The sequence below is a fragment of the Oncorhynchus gorbuscha genome, unplaced genomic scaffold, assembly GCF_021184085.1.
Source record: "Oncorhynchus gorbuscha isolate QuinsamMale2020 ecotype Even-year unplaced genomic scaffold, OgorEven_v1.0 Un_scaffold_1132, whole genome shotgun sequence".
Lineage (NCBI taxonomy): Eukaryota > Metazoa > Chordata > Actinopteri > Salmoniformes > Salmonidae > Oncorhynchus > Oncorhynchus gorbuscha.
Genome location: NW_025746004.1, coordinates 66435 through 84451, shown reverse-complemented (window position 1 = coordinate 84451; position 18017 = coordinate 66435). Strand labels below are relative to the sequence as shown.

The window sequence follows — 18017 nt, the reverse complement described above, 5'->3', positions numbered from 1 at the left end:
CTTCCTGACGGGCCGCCCCAGGTGGTAAGGGTAGGTAACAACACATCCGCCACGCTGATCCTCAACACAGGGGCGCCTCAGGGGTGCGTGCTCAGTCCCCTCCTGTACTCCCTGTTCACCCACAACTACATGGTCAGGCACGACTCCAACACCATCATTAAGTTTGCAGACGACACCACAGTGGTAGGCCTGATCACCGACGACGACGACGAGACGGCCTGTAAGTGTAACGGATCTGTTCGTCGTCTGACGACGAGTATGACATATGGGACCGATGCGCAGCGCGGTAAGTGTCCATGTTAATTTATTAACTGAACACACAAAACGAAATAACGAAGTGAATGGAAGAAGCGAAACAGTTCTGCAAGGAGACACTAAACAGAAAACAACAGTTTTTACCCCCAAGCCATTAGACTCCTGAACAGGTCATCAAATGGCTACCCACACTATTTGCATTGTGTCCCCCCCCTCCAACCCCCCCAACCCCTTTTTACGCTTCTGCTACTCTCTGTTTATCATATATGCATAGTCACTTTAACTATACATTCATGTACATATGAACATGCTACCTCAATTGGCCCGACCAACCAGTGCTCCGGCACATTTGCTAACCGGGCTGTCTGCATTGTGCCCCACCAAACCCCTCTTTACGCTACTGCTACTCTCTGTTCATCATATAGTCACTTTAACCCTATCTACATGTACATACTACCTCGATCAGCCTGACTAACCGGTGCCTGTATAGCCCCGCTACTGTATATAGCCTCTCTACTGTATATAGCCTCTCTACTGTATATAGCCTCTCTACTGTATATAGCCTCTCTACTGTATATAGCCTCTCTACTGTATATAGCCTCTACTGTATATAACCTCTACTGTATATAGCCTCTACTGTATGTAGCCTCTCTACTGTATATAGCCTCTCTATTGTATATAGCCTCTCTACTGTATATAGCCTCTCTACTGTTATTTTTCACTGTCTTTTTACTGTTGTTTTGTTTCTTTACTTACCTATTGTTCACCTCATACCTTTTTTTGCAATATTGGTTAGAGCCTGTAAGTAAGCATTTCACCTGTTGTATTCAGCGCATGTGACACATAAACTTTGATTTGATTGCATCACATTCCCAGTGGGTCAAAAGTTTACATACACTCAGTTAGTATTTAGTAGCATTGCCTTTAAATTGTTTAACTTGGGTCAAATGGTTCAGGTAGCCTTCCGCAAGCTTCCCACAATAAGTTGGGTCAATTTTGGCCCATTCCTCCTGACAGAGCTGGTGTAACTGAGTCAGGTTTGTAGGCCTCCTTGCTCGCACACGCTTTTTCAGTTCTGCCCACAAATGTTCTATAGGATTGAGGTCAGGGCTTTGTGATGGCCACTCCAATGCCTTGACTTTGTTGTCCTTAAGCCATTTTGCCACAACATTGGAATTATGCTTGGCGTCATTGTCCATTTGGGAAGACCCATTTGTGACCAAGCTTTAACTTCCTGACTGATGTCTTGAGATGTTGATTCAATATATCCACGTAATTTTCCTACCTCATGATGTCATCTATTTTGTGAAGTGCACCAGTCCCTCCTGCAGCAAAGCACCCCCACAACGTGGTGCTGCCACCCCCGTGCTTCACGGTTGGGATGGTGTCCTTCGGCTCGCAAGCATCCCCCTTTTTCTTTCAAAAATAACAATGGTCATTATGGACAATCTGTCAGGGTACAGCCTATTGGCTACTGTCTAAACTGTCAGGGGACAGCCTATTGGCTACTGTCTAAACTGTCAGGGGACAGCCTATTGGCTACTGTCTAAACTGTCAGGGGACAGCCTATTGGCTACTGTCTAAACTGTCAGGGGACAGCCTATTGGCTACTGTCTAACACTATAAGGATACAGCCTATTGGCTACTGTCTAAACTGTCAGGGTACAGACTATTGGCTACTGTCTAAACTGTCAGGGTACAGCCTATTGGCTACTGTCTAACACTGTCAGGGTACAGCCTATTGGCTACTGTCTAAACTGTCAGGGGACAGCCTATTGGCTACTGTCTAACACTATAAGGATACAGCCTATTGGCTACTGTCTAACACTGTCAGGATACAGCCTATTGGTTACTGTCTAAACTGTCAGGGTACAGCCTATTGGCTACTGTCTAACACTGTCAGGGTACAGCCTATTGGCTACTGTCTAAACTGTCAGGGTACAGACTATTGGCTACTGTCTAAACTGTCAGGGTACAGCCTCAGTTCATTGGAAACGTGCACCAGAAGTTGCACAAAATTCTCACAACTTTCAAGTGTTGCTCAGTGCACCAAAACATTAGATTAGTCTTAGACAGGCCTGCAATCTGAAGGTCTCTTCTAGTCTTAGACAGGCCTGCAATATGAAGGCCACTTCTAGTCTTACGAGGGGCTGTCCCAGCGGGATACGAGGGGCTGTCCCAGCAGGATACGAGGGGCTGTCCCAGTAGGATACTAGGGTCTGATACGAGGGGCTGATACGAGGGGCTGTCCCAGGAGGTATACGAGGGGCTGTCCCAGTGGTATACGAGGGCTGTCCCAGCGGTATACGAGGGGCTGTCCCAGCGGTATACGAGGGCTGTCCCAGCGGGATACGAGGGGCTGTCCCAGCGGGATACGAGGGGCTGTCCCAGCGGGATACGAGGGGCTGTCCCAGCGGGATACGAGGGGCTGTCCCAGCGGGATACGAGGGGCTGATACGAGGGGCTGATACGAGGGGCTGATACGAGGGGCTGATACGAGGGGCTGTCCCAGCGGGATACGAGGGGCTGTCCCAGCGGGATACGAGGGGCTGTCCCAGCGGGATACGAGGGGCTGTCCCAGCGGGATACGAGGGGCTGTCCCAGCGGGATACGAGGGGCTGTCCCAGCGGGATACGAGGGGCTGTCCCAGCGGGATACGTGGGGCTGTCCCAGCGGGATACGAGGGGCTGTCCCAGCGGTATACGAGGGGCTGTCCCAGCGGTATACGAGGGGCTGTCCCAGCGGTATACGAGGGGCTGATACGAGGGGCTGTCTCAGTGGGATACGAGGGACTGTCCCAGTGGGATACGAGGGGCTGTCCCAGCGGTATACGAGGGGCTGATACGAGGGGCTGTCCAAGTAGGATACGAGGGGCTGATACGAGGGGCTGTCCCAGCGGTATACGAGGGGCTGTCCCAGCGGTATACGAGGGGCTGTCCCAGCGGTATACGAGGGGCTGTCCCAGCGGTATACGAGGGGCTGTCCCAGCGGGATACGAGGGGCTGTCCCAGCGGTATACGAGGGGCTGATACGAGGGGCTGTCCCAGCTGGGATACTAAGGGCTGTCCCAGTGGGATACGAGGGGCTGTCCCAGCGGTATACTAAGGGCTGTCCCAGTGGGATACGAGGGGCTGTCCCAGCAGGATACGAGGGGCTGTCCCAGCAGGATACGAGGGGCTGGCCCATAACAGTATGTATTCTCTGTTCTCGCTCCATAGACCCAGGAGGATGGTAGTGCTGCCAACCCGTATGTCCTGTCTAACCCCGTGACCCCTGCTCTGCCAGCCTTCCCCCGGGTCACCAACACCTACGGCTCCTACCAGGATGCCAACATCCCCTTCCCTCGTACCTCCGGGGCTCGCTTCTGTGGCACCGGCTGCTTGGTGTACTTCACAAGACCCATCACTATGCATCGCTCGGTACCACCCACTGAACCCACACCCAGGTACACTTTATACTGCTGCACTCATTCATGTGTGTGTGTTGACTTGTTGTGTGTATGTGTTAACTTGTCTTTGTGTGTCCCCAGGTCCCTGTCTCCGTACCACGGTGGGGTCCTTGTTAACCTGCCTCTGTGTGTCCCCAGGTCCCTGTCTCCGTACCACAGTGGGGTCCTTGTTAACCTGCCTCTGTGTGTCCCCAGGTCCCTGTCTCCATACCACGGTGGGGTCCTTGTTAACCTGCCTCTTTGGGTCCCCAGGTCCCTGTCTCCGTACCACGGTGGGGTCCTTGTTAACCTGCCCCTGTGTCCCCCAGGTCCCTGTCTCCGTACCACGGTGGGGTCCTTGTTAACCTGCCCCTGTGTCCCCAGGTCCCTGTCTCCGTACCACAGTGGGGTCCTTGTTAACCTGCCTCTTGTGTGTCCCCCAGGTCCCCTGCCTCTCTCCCCCAGGTCCCTGTCTCCGTACCACAGTGGGGTCCTTGTTAACCTGTCTCTGTGTGTCCCCAGGTCCCTGTCTCCGTACCACAGTGGGGTCCTTGTTAACCTGTCTCTGTGTGTCCCCAGGTCCCTGTCTCCGTACCACAGTGGGGTCCTTGTTAACCTGCCTCTATGTGTCCCCCAGGTCCCTGTCTCCGTACCACAGTGGGGTCCTTGTTAACCTGCCTCTATGTGTCCCCAGGTCCCTGTCAGCCCTGTCTGCGTACCACAGTGGGGTCCTTGTTAACCTGCCTCTATGTGTCCCCCAAGTCCCTGTCAGCCCTGTCTGCGTACCACAGTGGGGTCCTTGTTAACCTGCCTCTATGTGTCCCCCAGGTCCCTGTCAGCCCTGTCTGCGTACCACAGTGGGGTCCTGACTCCCATGAAGATGCGTAGTGAGTCTCAGAGCTCTCTGAGGCTGTACAGTGGCAGCCCCACCCACACGGACAAGGACCATGTCTCCATATCATCATTCTACTACAAAGAACGGGTGAGACACACACTGGGGAGCGTAGGACACGCACTGGGGAGCGTAGGACACACACTGGGGAGCGTAGGACACGCACTGGGGAGCGACACGCACTGGACACGCACTGGGGAGCGTAGGACACGCACTGGGGAGCGTGGGGAGGACACGCACTGGGGAGCTAGGACACGCACTGGGGAGCGTAGGACACGCACTGGGGAGCATAGGACACGCACTGGGGAGCGTAGGACTCACACTGGGGAGCCTGTCAGGACTCTACTCTTCCTGGGGTTTATTATGGATCCCCAGTTCCTGTCAAGGCAGCAGCTACTCTTCCTGGGGTTTATTATGGATCCCCATTAGTTCCTGTTGCCAAGGCAGCAGCTACTCTTCCTGGGGTTTATTATGGATCCCCATTAGTTCCTGTCAAGGCAGCAGCTACTCTTCCTGGGGTTTATCCCCATTATTCCTGGATCCTTCCTGGGGTTTATTATGGATCCCCATTAGTTCCTGCCGTGGCAGCAGCTACTCTTCCTGGGGTCCAAACACATTAAGGCACATAAATTACATATAAAACAGTACATCATATAACATTATTACACTACTACATATCTACAATACTAAATGATTAATACCACCATATCTCTGAAACTCACTTAGAGAATATGTTGGATGATACAGTGGTAGCAATAAATGGTTATAACATCTACAGAAAAGACAGAAATGCCAATGGTGGAGGTGCTGCTGTTTTATATTCAGAACCACATTCCTGTAAAGATTAGAGAGGATCTCATGTTAAATACTGTTGAAGTCATATAGCTACAGGTTCATCTGCCTCACCTAAAGACCATTCTGGTGGGAAGCTGCTATAGCCAGTCAGTATCTGGATAATGTTAAATACTGTTGAAGTAATATGGCTACAGGTTAATCTGCCTCACCTAAAGCCCATTCAGGTGGGAAGCTGCTATAGACCACCAAGTGTTAACAGTCAGTATCTGGATAACATGTGTGAAATGGTTATATGATACCCACAGGGAGGTATATTTTCTGGGTGATTTAAATATTGACCTACATTCATCAGGCTGCCCACTCAAGAGAAAGCTTCAAACAGTAACCAGTGCCTCCAACCTGGTTCAGGTTATCAGTCAAACCTAGCAGGTTAGTTACAAACAGCACAGGAATGACATCATCAACATGTTGCGGAAATTGGCTTTAAAGCAGTATCCAGATCCATAGGATGTAGTGATCACAATATAGTAGCCATATCTAGGAAAACCACAGTTCCAAAGGCTAGGCCTAATATAGTGTATAAGAGGTCAGGCTGGGCCTAATATAGTGTATAAGAGGTCAGGCTGGGCCTAATATAGTGTATAAGAGGTCAGGCTGGGCCTAATATAGTGTATAAGAGGTCAGGCTGGGCCTAATATAGTGTATAAGAGGTCAGGCTGGGCCTAATATAGTGTATAAGAGGTCAGGCTGGGCCTAATATAGTGTATAAGAGGTCAGGCTGGGCCTAATATAGTGTATAAGAGGTCAGGCTGGGCCTAATATAGTGTATAAGAGGTCAGGCTGGGCCTAATATAGTGTATAAGAGGTCAGGCTGGGCCTAATATAGTGTATAAGAGGTCAGGCTGGGCCTAATATAGTGTATAAGAGGTCATACAATACGTTCTGTAGTGATTCCTATGTTGATGATGTAAAGAATAATTGCTAGTCTATAATGAGGTAATGAGGAGCAACCAGACGCTGCTGGTCTGTGGTGTTTAATGAGGAGCAACCAGACGCTGCTGGTCTGTGGTGTGTAATGAGGAGCAACCAGACGCTGCTGGTCTGTGGTGTGTAATGAGGAGCAACCAGACGCTGCTGGTCTGTGGTGTGTAATGAGGAGCAACCAGACGCTGCTGGTCTGTGGTGTGTAATGAGGAGCAACCAGACGCTGCTGGTCTGTGATGTGTAATGAGGAGCAACCAGACGCTGCTGGTCTGTGGTGTTTAATGAGGAGCAACCAGACGCTGCTGGTCTGTGGTGTTTAATGAGGAGCAACCAGACGCTGCTGGTCTGTGGTGTGTAATGAGGAGCAACCAGACGCTGCTGGTCTGTGGTGTTTAATGAGGAGCAACCAGACGCTGCTGGTCTGTGGTGTTTAACGAGGAGCAACCAGACGCTGCTGGTCTGTGGTGTGTAACGAGGAGCAACCAGACGCTGCTGGTCTGTGGTGTTTAATGAGGAGCAACCAGACGCTGCTGGTCTGTGGTGAGTAACGAGGAGCAACCAGACGCTGCACTTGACACATTTATGAAATTGCTTATTCTAGTTACTAATAAGCACCCATTAAGAAAATGACTTTAAAAACTGTTAAATCCCCTTAGATTGATGAGGAATTGAAAAATGGTTGAGAGGGAAGAGGCAAAAGGTATGGCAAATTAGTCTGGCAGCAGATGTGACTAATCTAAATAAAAATAAGAAACTATACTTCTGAAATAAAGATAAATTATATAAACAATGATAATAAACAGCTTTGAAGCACCTTGAATTACATTTTGAGAGATAAAAGCCAACCGCTCCATCATTCATTGAATCAGATGGCTCATTCATCACAAAACCCACTGAAAAATGCCAACTACTTTCATGACTTTTTAATTTGAGAGATAAGCAACCTTCGGGATGACCAGCAACAAACGCTGAGACTACACATCCAGGGGTATCGGACCAAATTATGAAACACAAGAATTGTACTTTTGAATTCTGTAATGTCAGTATGGAAGAGGTGAAAAAGAATATTGTTGTCTATCAACAATGACAAGCCACCAGGGTCTGACAATCTGGAAGGAAAATATACTGAGGATAATTGCAGACAATATTGCCACTCCTAATAGGCAGATTTTAGTAGGCTTAAATTTAAGATGTGGCAATATTGTCCACTATTCTCCTCAGGCCTGGAGGGTAGCTAAAGTCATTCTACTACCCAAGAATAGTAAAGCCCCTTTTACTGGCTCAAATAGCCGACCAATCAGCCTGTTACCAACCCTTAGTAAACTATCTGAGCCTTTGACCAGGCTCCTATCTCCGGCTGCCTCTGCTCTCCTTAGTGCCTCCACCTGTTCCCATGGGAGGCGATCTATTCCGGCCAATATCTCCTCCCAAGTGTAACAACCTTTACCATCCAACACGTCTTCCCATGTCCATTCTCCGAATAATTCATCCTCCTTTTGCTGCTCCAGCTGGCTACGTCGTTGCCAGTTTACACGCTGCTCGGTCCGTGAGAGGTGGGTGTTTCTGTAACGCCGTTCGTCTGTTGAAGAAAGAGAGTCGGACCGAAATGCAGCGTGTAGGTTACTCATGACTTTAATGAAACGAATCGCGGTACATGAAATAACTGAAACTAAATACAAAAACAACAGAACGGAACGTGAAACCTAATTACAGCCTATCTGGTGACTACAACACAGAGACAGGAACAAACACCCACGAAATACAAAGCGAAACTATGGCTCCCTAAATACGGTTCCCAATCAGAGACAACGATAAGCACCTGACTCCAATTGAGAATCGCCTCAGGCAGCCAAGCCTATACAACACCCCTAATCAGCCGCGATCCCAAATAATACAAACCCCAATACGAAAACAACATATAAACCCATGTCACACCCTGGCCTACCCAAACATATAACAAAAACACAAAATACAATGACCAAGGCGTGACATAACCCTACATTTTGTGCTGTTCTGTGAAGGGAGTAGACTGAGTTTCAGAATAAAGTTATTTGTTTCTGGCCATGTTGAGCCTGTAATCGAACCCACAAATGCTGATGCTCCAGATACTCAACTAGTCTAAAAGTAATTCATTATAGCTATAAACTATAACTAGAAACTACCTAATTATACTATAGCTATAACTAGTAACTACCTGGGTCATTCATTATACTGTAGCTATAATTAGTAACTACTAGGTCATTAATTATACTGTAGCTATAACTAGTAACTACTAGGTCATTAATTATACTGTAGCTATAACTAGTAACTACTAGGTCATTAATTATACTGTAGCTATAACTAGTAACTACCTATGTCAATAATTATACTGTAGCTATAACTAGTAACTACCTAGGTCATTAATTATACTATAGCTATAACTAGTAACTACTAGGTCATTCATTATACTATAGCTATAACTAGTAACTACCTAGTTCATTCATTATACTATAGCTATAACTAGTAACTACTAGGTCATTAATTATACTATAGCTATAACTAGTAACTACTAGGTCATTCATTATACTATAGCTATAACTAGTAACTACTAGGTCATTCATTATACTATAGCTATAACTAGTAACTACTAGGTCATTAATTATACTATAGCTATAACTAGTAACTACCTAGGTCATTAATTATACTATAGCTATAACTAGTAACTACTAGGTCATTCATTATACTATAGCTATAACTAGTAACTACCTAGGTCATTAATTATACTATAGCTATAACGAGTAACTACCTAGGTCATTCATTATACTATAGCTATAACTAGTAACTACTAGGTCATTCATTCCCATTCTGTAGTGGTTGATGTGTTTACCTTGTGGGTTGTTTTGTGTTTACCTTGTGGGTTGTTTTGTGTTTACCTTGTGGGTTGTTTGTGTTTACCTTCATGGTTGTTTTGTGTCCCCCCCTCCTCTCCTCTCCCTTCCCTCCTCTCCCTTCCCTCCTCTCCCTTCCCTCCTCTCCTCTCCCTTCCCTCCTCTCCCTTCCCTTCCTCCTCTCCTCTCCCTTCCCTCCTCTCCCTTCCCTCCTCTCCTCTCCCTTCCCTCCTCTCCCTTCCCTCCTCTCCTCCCCTTCCCTCCTCTCCTCCCTTCCCTCCTCTCCCCTCCCTTCCTCCTCTCCCTTCCCTCCTCTCCCCCCTCCCTCCTCTCCTCTCCCTTCCCTCCTCTCCTCTCCCTCCTCTCCTCTCCCTTCCCTCCTCTCCCTTCCCTCCTCTCCTCTCCCTTCCCTGTGTGTTGGCTGTCCCGCTGACTGGCATGCCTCCCCTGGCCCGCCCCCTCCTCCCATCTCTGTGCTGTGGTTGGTCCACTCTATCTCCACCAATCAGAAGCCTCCTCAGTCTGGCCTTCGCCGCTGGTCCATTCATGACTGCCCGGTATTTGGTTTCCACGCCCTCCTTCCGTCCATCCCTCTATTCGCCTCTCTCTCCACCTCTCCTCTTGGGCTTTCTTCAGGGTCTCTCTCTGTCTCTCTCTCTCTCCGCCTCTCTCCTCTTGGGCTTTCTTCAGGGTCTCTTCGGTCTCTATCCGCCTCTCTCTCTCCGCCTCTCCTCTTGGGCTTTCTTCAGGGTCTGTCCTGTCTCTCTCTGTCTCTCTCTCTCCGCATCTCTCCTCTTGGGCTTTCTTCAGGGTCTGTCCTGTCTCTCCTGTCTCTCCTCTCTTTCTTCAGCTCCTGTCTCCTCTTGGGCTTTCTTCAGGGTCTGTCCTGTCTCTCCTGTCTCTCTCTCTCCGCCTCTCTCCTCTTGGGCTTTCTTCAGGGTCTCTCCTGTCTCTCTCTCCACCTCTCTCCTCTTGGGCTTTCTTCAGGGTCTCTGCTGTCTCTCTGTTCTCCTCTCTGGACCCTGCATGATGTCACTAAGTCACTATAACCTGTATGGATAACCATGTTTTATCATGACTCAACCTCTCTCTCTGTCGTTGTTTCTCTTCTCTCTCTGTCGTTGTTTCTCTCTCTCTCTCTCTCTCTCTCTCTCTCTCTCTCTCTCTCTCTCTCTCTCTCTCTCTCTCTCTCTCTCTCTCTCTCTCTCTCTCTCTCTCTCTCTCTCTCTCTCTCTCTCTCTCTCTCTCTCTCTCTCTCTCTCTCTCTCTCTCTCTCTCTCTCTCTCTCTCTCTCTCTCTCTCTCTCTCTCTCTCTCTCTCTCTCTCTCTCTCTCTCTCTCTCTCTCTCTCTCTCTCTCTCTCTCTCTCTCTCTCTCTCTCTCTCTCTCTCTCTCTCTCTCTCTCTCTCTCTCTCTCTCTCTCTCTCTCTCTCTCTCTCTCTCCAATGATGGCAAAGTCTGTTACTTACAAATTCTTAACACTTGAGGTAAGGTTGTGTGATCGCTGGCAACAACATTAACAAATGTTCAAATTCCTAAGTATCTGACATCAATAATTGTTGACCATTTCAGAAACGTAAAAGACATTAGTCAACATGAGTTCACGCTCCCAGTAATGTAGCTTTAGGCCTGTTGGCCTCTCACAAATTCTCACCACAATGCCTTCCAGACCTGGGGAGGAGGTCTAGAGTCTATACCTGAAAGGCCTAGGGCTCAGGTCCTCCGAGAGAGAGAGAATTAGAGAGAGCATATGTGGGTGGCCCGTCCTCTTCTGGCTGTGCCGGGTGGAGATTGTAACAGAACATGGCCAAGATGTTCAAATGTTCATAAATGACCAGCATGGTCGAATAATAGTAAGGCAGAACAGTTGAAACTGGAGCAGCAGCATGGCCAGGTGGACTGGGGACAGCAAGGAGTCATCATGTCAGGTAGTCCTGGGGCATGGTCCTTGGGCTCAGGTCCTCCGAGAGAGAAAGAAAGAGAGAATTAGAGAACGCACACTTAGATTCACACAGGACACCGAATAGGACAGGAGAAGTACTCCAGATATAACAAACTGACCCTAACCCCCCGACACAAACTACTGCAGCATAAATACTGGAGGCTGAGACAGGAGGGGTCAGGAGACACTGGCCCCATCCGAGGACACCCCCGGACAGGGCCAAACAGGAAGGATATAACCCCACCCACTTTGCCAGAGCACAGCCCCCACACCACTAGAGGGATATCTTCAACCACCAACTTACCATCCTGAGACAAGGCTGAGTATAGCCCACAAAGATCTCCGCCACGGCACAACCCAAGGGGAGGAGGTCTAGAGTCTATACCAGACCTGGGGAGGAGGTCTAGAGTCTATACCATACCTGGTGAGGAGGTCTAGAGTCTACACCAGACCTGGGGAGGAGGTCTAGAGTCTATACCAGACCTGGGGAGGAGGTCTAGAGTCTATACCAGACCTGGGGAGGAGGTCTAGAGTCTACACCAAACCTGGGGAGGAGGTCTAGAGTCTACACCTGACCTGGGGAGGAGGTCTAGAGTCTACACCAGACCTGGGGAGGAGGTCTAGAGTCTACACCAGACCTGGGGAGGAGGTCTAGAGCCTATACCAGACCTGGGGAGGAGGTCTAGAGTCTACACCAGACCTGGGGAGGAGGTCTAGAGCCTATACCAGACCTGGGGAGGAGGTCTAGAGCCTATACCAGACCTGGGGAGGAGGTCTAGAGTCTACACCAGACCTGGGGAGGAGGTCTAGAGCCTATACCAGACCTGGGGAGGAGGTCTAGAGCCTATACCATACCTGGGGAGGAGGTCTAGAGCCTATACCAGACCTGGGGAGGAGGTCTAGAGTCTACACCAGACCTGGGGAGGAGGTCTAGAGTCTACACCAGACCTGGGGAGGAGGTCTAGAGTCTACACCAGACCTGGGGAGGAGGTCTAGAGTCTATACCAGACCTGGGGAGGAGGTCTAGAGTCTATACCAGACCTGGGGAGGAGGTCTAGAGTCTACACCAGACCTGGGTTCAGATCCTATTTGAAATCTTTCAAATACTTTCAGCGTTTGCTCTAGACTGTCTGGAGTTCCAGGTGGGCGTGGTTTGCCATTTTGGGACTAATCTATTGGTCCATTTAGTCAGGCGCGCTCAATCACCCACAGATAAAGTACATTCAATTATTTTCAGTACTGTTTGAACCCAGGGTGTCTATAGCCCTGATCTATGGTCAGTTCTGTCTGGTCTCACTACAACACCAGGGTGTCTATAGCCCTGATCTATGGTCAGTTCTGTCTGGTCTCACTACAACACCAGGGTGTCTATAGCCCTGATCTATGGTCAGTTCTGTCTGGTCTCACTACAACACCAGGGTGTCTATAGCCCTGATCTATGGTCAGTTCTGTCTGGTCTCACTACAACACCAGAGTGTCTATAGCCCTGATCTATGGTCAGTTCTGTCTGGTCTCACTACAACACCAGGGTGTCTATAGCCCTGATCTATGGTCAGTTCTGTCTGGTCTCACTACAACACCAGGGTGTCTATAGCCCTGATCTATGGTCAGTTCTGTCTGGTCTCACTACAACACCAGGGTGTCTATAGCCCTGATCTATGGTCAGTTCTGTCTGGTCTCACTACAACACCAGGGTGTCTATAGCCCTGATCTATGGTCAGTTCTGTCTGGTCTCACTACAACACCAGGGTGTCTATAGCCCTGATCTATGGTCAGTTCTGTCTGGTCTCACTACAACACCAGGGTGTCTATAGCCCTGATCTATGGTCAGTTCTGTCTGGTCTCACTACAACACCAGGGTGTCTATAGCCCTGATCTATGGTCAGTTCTGTCTGGTCTCACTACAACACCAGGGTGTCTATAGCCCTGATCTATGGTCAGTTCTGTCTGGTCTCACTACAACACCAGGGTGTCTATAGCCCTGATCTATGGTCAGTTCTGTCTGGTCTCACTACAACACCAGGGTGTCTATAGCCCTGATCTATGGTCAGTTCTGTCTGGTCTCACTACAACACCAGGGTGTCTATAGCCCTGATCTATGGTCAGTTCTGTCTGGTCTCACTACAACACCAGGGTGTCTATAGCCCTGATCTATGGTCAGTTCTGTCTGGTCTCACTACAACACCAGGGTGTCTATAGCCCTGATCTATGGTCAGTTCTGTCTGGTCTCACTACAACACCAGGGTGTCTATAGCCCTGATCTATGGTCAGTTCTGTCTGGTCTCACTACAACACCAGGGTGTCTATAGCCCTGATCTATGGTCAGTTCTGTCTGGTCTCACTACAACACCAGGGTGTCTATAGCCCTGATCTATGGTCAGTTCTGTCTGGTCTCACTACAACACCAGGGTGTCTATAGCCCTGATCTATGGTCAGTTCTGTCTGGTCTCACTACAACACCAGGGTGTCTATAGCCCTGATCTATGGTCAGTTCTGTCTGGTCTCACTACAACACCAGGGTGTCTATAGCCCTGATCTATGGTCAGTTCTGTCTGGTCTCACTACAACACCAGGGTGTCTATAGCCCTGATCTATGGTCAGTTCTGTCTGGTCTCACTACAACACCAGGGTGTCTATAGCCCTGATCTATGGTCAGTTCTGTGATGTTGGTGTCTTTTTCTGTCTGTCCAGAAGTCTCGTCGGTTCAAGACGAAGCGCGAGGGAGCCGACTACGGTAACAGACCCGTAAAGCTGGCAGGGAAAATTATCATCCAGGAGATCTCCTGTCCGCTGCCTGTTCACAAAGCCCTGGGGGAGACGTACATGTGAGTTCGTCGCCCTGGGGGAGACGTACATGTGAGTTCGTCACCCTGGGGGAGACGTACATGTGAGTTCGTCACCCTGGGGGAGACGTACATGTGAGTTCGTCACCCTGGGGGAGACGTACATGTGAGTTCGTCACCCTGGGGGAGACGTACATGTGAGTTCGTCACCCTGGGGGAGACGTACATGTGAGTTCGTCGCCCTGGGGGAGACGTACATGTGAGTTCGTCACCCTGGGGGAGACGTACATGTGAGTTCGTCGCCCTGGGGGAGACGTACATGTGAGTTCGTCACCCTGGGGAGACGTACATGTGAGTTCGTCGCCCTGGGGGAGACGTACATGTGAGTTCGTCGCCCTGGGGGAGACGTACATGGGGAGACGTACATGTGAGTTCGTCGCCCTGGGGAGACGTACATGTGAGTTCGTCGCCCTGGGGAGACGTACATGTGAGTTCGTCACCCTGGGGGAGACGTACATGTGAGTTCGTCGCCCTGGGGGAGACGTACATGTGAGTTCGTCGCCCTGGGGAGACGTACATGTGAGTTCGTCGCCCTGGGGAGACGTACATGTGAGTTCGTCGCCCTGGGGAGACGTACATGTGAGTTCGTCGCCCTGGGGAGACGTACATGTGAGTTCGTCACCCTGGGGAGACGTACATGTGATGTGAGTTCGTCACCCTGGGGGAGACGTACATGTGAGTTCGTCGCCCTGGGGAGACGTACATGTGAGTTCGTCACCCTGGGGAGACGTACATGTGAGTTCGTCGCCCTGGGGGAGACGTACATGTGAGTTCGTCGCCCTGGGGGAGACGTACATGTGAGTTCGTCGCCCTGGGGGAGACGTACATGTGAGTTCGTCGCCCTGGGGAGACGTACATGTGAGTTCGTCACCCTGGGGGAGACGTACATGTGAGTTCGTCACCCTGGGGAGACGTACATGTGAGTTCGTCACCCTGGGGGAGACGTACATGTGAGTTCGTCACCCTGGGGAGACGTACATGTGAGTTCGTCACCCTGGGGAGACGTACATGTGAGTTCGTCACCCTGGGGGAGACGTACATGTGAGTTCGTCGCCCTGGGGGAGACGTACATGTGAGTTCGTCGCCCTGGGGGGGAGACGTACATGTGAGTTCGTCGCCCTGGGGAGACGTACATGTGAGTTCGTCGCCCTGGGGAGACGTACATGTGAGTTCGTCGCCCTGGGGGAGACGTACATGTGAGTTCGTCGCCCTGGGGGAGACGTACATGTGAGTTCGTCGCCCTGGGGGAGACGTACATGTGAGTTCGTCACCCTGGGGGAGACGTCACCCTGGGGGAGACGTATGTGAGTTCGTCACCCTGGGGGAGACGTACATGTGAGTTCGTCACCCTGGGGAGACGTACATGTGAGTTCGTCACCCTGGGGGAGACGTACATGTGAGTTCGTCGCCCTGGGGGAGACGTACATGTGAGTTCGTCGCCCTGGGGAGACGTAGACGAGTTCGTGCCCTGGGGAGACGTCGTTCGTCACCCTGGGGGAGACGTACATGTGAGTTCGTCGCCCTGGGGGAGACGTACATGTGAGTTCGTCACCCTGGGGAGACGTACATGTGAGTTCGTCGCCCTGGGGGAGACGTACATGTGAGTTCGTCGCCCCCTGGGGAGACGTACATGTGAGTTCGTCACCCTGGGGGAGACGTACATGTGAGTTCGTCACCCTGGGGGAGACGTACATGTGAGTTCGTCACCCTGGGGGAGACGTACATGTGAGTTCGTCGCCCTGGGGAGACGTACATGTGAGTTCGTCACCCTGGGGGAGACGTACATGTGAGTTCGTCACCCTGGGGGAGACGTACATGTGAGTTCGTCGCCCTGGGGAGACGTACATGTGAGTTCGTCACCCTGGGGAGACGCACATGTGAGTTCGTCACCCTGGGGGAGACGTACATGTGAGTTCGTCACCCTGGGGGAGACGTACATGTGAGTTCGTCACCCTGGGGAGACGTACATGTGAGTTCGTCACCCTGGGGGAGACGTACATGTGAGTTCGTCACCCTGGGGGAGACGTACATGTGAGTTCGTCACCCTGGGGAGACGTACATGTGAGTTCGTCACCCTGGGGAGACGTACATGTGAGTTCGTCACCCTGGGGGAGACGTACATGTGAGTTCGTCACCCTGGGGGAGACGTACATGTGAGTTCGTCACCCTGGGGAGAGACGTACATGTGAGTTCGTCACCCTGGGGAGACGTACATGTGAGTTCGTCACCCTGGGGGAGACGTACATGTGAGTTCGTCACCCTGGGGGAGACGTACATGTGAGTTCGTCACCCTGGGGGAGACGTCACATGTGAGTTCGTCACCCTGGGGAGACGCACATGTGAGTTCGTCACCCTGGGGAGACGTACATGTGAGTTCGTCACCCTGGGGGAGACGCACATGTGAGTTCGTCACCCTGGGGGAGACGCACATGTGAGTTCGTCACCCTGGGGGAGACGCACATGTGAGTTCGTCACCCTGGGGGAGACGCACATGTGAGTTCGTCACCCTGGGGGAGACGCACATGTGAGTTCGTCACCCTGGGGGAGACGCACATGTGAGTTCGTCACCCTGGGGAGACGCACATGTGAGTTCGTCACCCTGGGGAGACGCACATGTGAGTTCGTCACCCTGGGGAGACATGTGATTCGTCACCTGGCTCAATACATCTTAATATTGTAATATAATGCTGTACCTGGCTCTGTTTGTCCCCCAACATGTTGAAACATCTGTGCTGTCTGTTTGTCCCTCAACATGTTGAAACATCTAATGTCTGTTTGTCCCTCAACATGTTGAAACATCTGTAATGAGCTGTTTGTCCCTCAACATGTTGAAACATCTAATGTCTGTTTGTCCCTCAACATGTTGAAACATCTGTAATGAGCTGTCTGTTTGTCCCTCAACATGTTGAAACATCTGTAATGTCTGTTTGTCCCCCAACATGTTGAAACATCTGTAATGAGCTGTCTGTTTGTCCCTCAACATGTTGAAACATCTGTAATGTCTGTTTGTCCCTCAACATGTTGAAACATCTGTAATGAGCTGTCTGTTTGTCCCCCAACATGTTGAAACATCTGTAATGTCTGTTTGTCCCTCAACATGTTGAAACATCTGTAATGAGCTGTCTGTTTGTCCCCCAACATGTTGAAACATCTGTAATGTCTGTTTGTCCCTCAACATGTTGAAACATCTGTAATGAGCTGTGTGTTTGTCCCCCAACATGTTGAAACATCTGTAATGTCTGTTTGTCCCTCAACATGTTGAAACATCTGTAATGAGCTGTCTGTTTGTCCCCCAACATGTTGAAACATCTGTAATGAGCTGTTTGTCCCTCAACATGTTGAAACATCTGTAATGTATGTTTGTCCCTCAACATGTTGAAACATCTGTAATGTGCTGTTTGTTTGTCCCCCAACATGTTGAAACATCTGTGCTGTCTGTTTGTCCCCCAACATGTTGAAACATCTGTAATGTCTGTTTGTCCCCCAACATGTTGAAACATCTGTAATGTCTGTTTGTCCCCCAACATGTTGAAACATCTGTAATGTCTGTTTGTCCCCCAACATGTTAAAACATCTGTAATGAGCTGTTTGTCCCTCAACATGTTGAAACATCTGTAATGAGCTGTTTGTCCCTCAACATGTTGAAACATCTGTAATGTATGTTTGTCCCTCAACATGTTGAAACATCTGTAATGAGCTGTTTGTTTGTCCCCCAACATGTTGAAACATCTGTGCTGTCTGTTTGTCCCCCAACATGTTGAAACATCTGTAATGTCTGTTTGTCCCCCAACATGTTGAAACATCTGTAATGTCTGTTTGTCCCCAACATGTTGAAACATCTGTAATGTCTGTTTGTCCCCCAACATGTTGAAACATCTGTAATGTCTGTTTGTCCCCCAACATGTTGAAACATCTGTAATGTCTGTTTGTCCCCCAACATGTTGAAACATCTGTAATGTCTGTTTGTCCCCCAACATGTTGAAACATCTGTAATGTCTGTTTGTCCCCCAACA

General features: G+C 50.0%; 1 protein-coding gene across 5 annotated transcripts in view; it reads left to right on the top strand.

The window, feature by feature from the left end:
• Window positions 1-18017, top strand: part of LOC124021576 (GATOR complex protein WDR59-like) — an 80074-nt gene that overhangs the window by 46046 nt on the left and 16011 nt on the right. Inside the window, exons 16-19 of one of the 5 annotated variants that reach the window (XM_046336720.1) lie at window positions 3474-3700; window positions 4511-4664; window positions 9730-9777; window positions 13853-13986. In XM_046336720.1, the coding sequence (XP_046192676.1) occupies window positions 3474-3700; window positions 4511-4664; window positions 9730-9777; window positions 13853-13986 (563 nt within the window). Of the gene's footprint in view, window positions 1-3473; window positions 3701-4510; window positions 4665-9729; window positions 9778-10676; window positions 10916-13852; window positions 14018-18017 lie in introns of those variants that run through there. The other 4 variants (XM_046336722.1, XM_046336723.1, XM_046336721.1 and 1 more) reach the window with 4 other exon arrangements.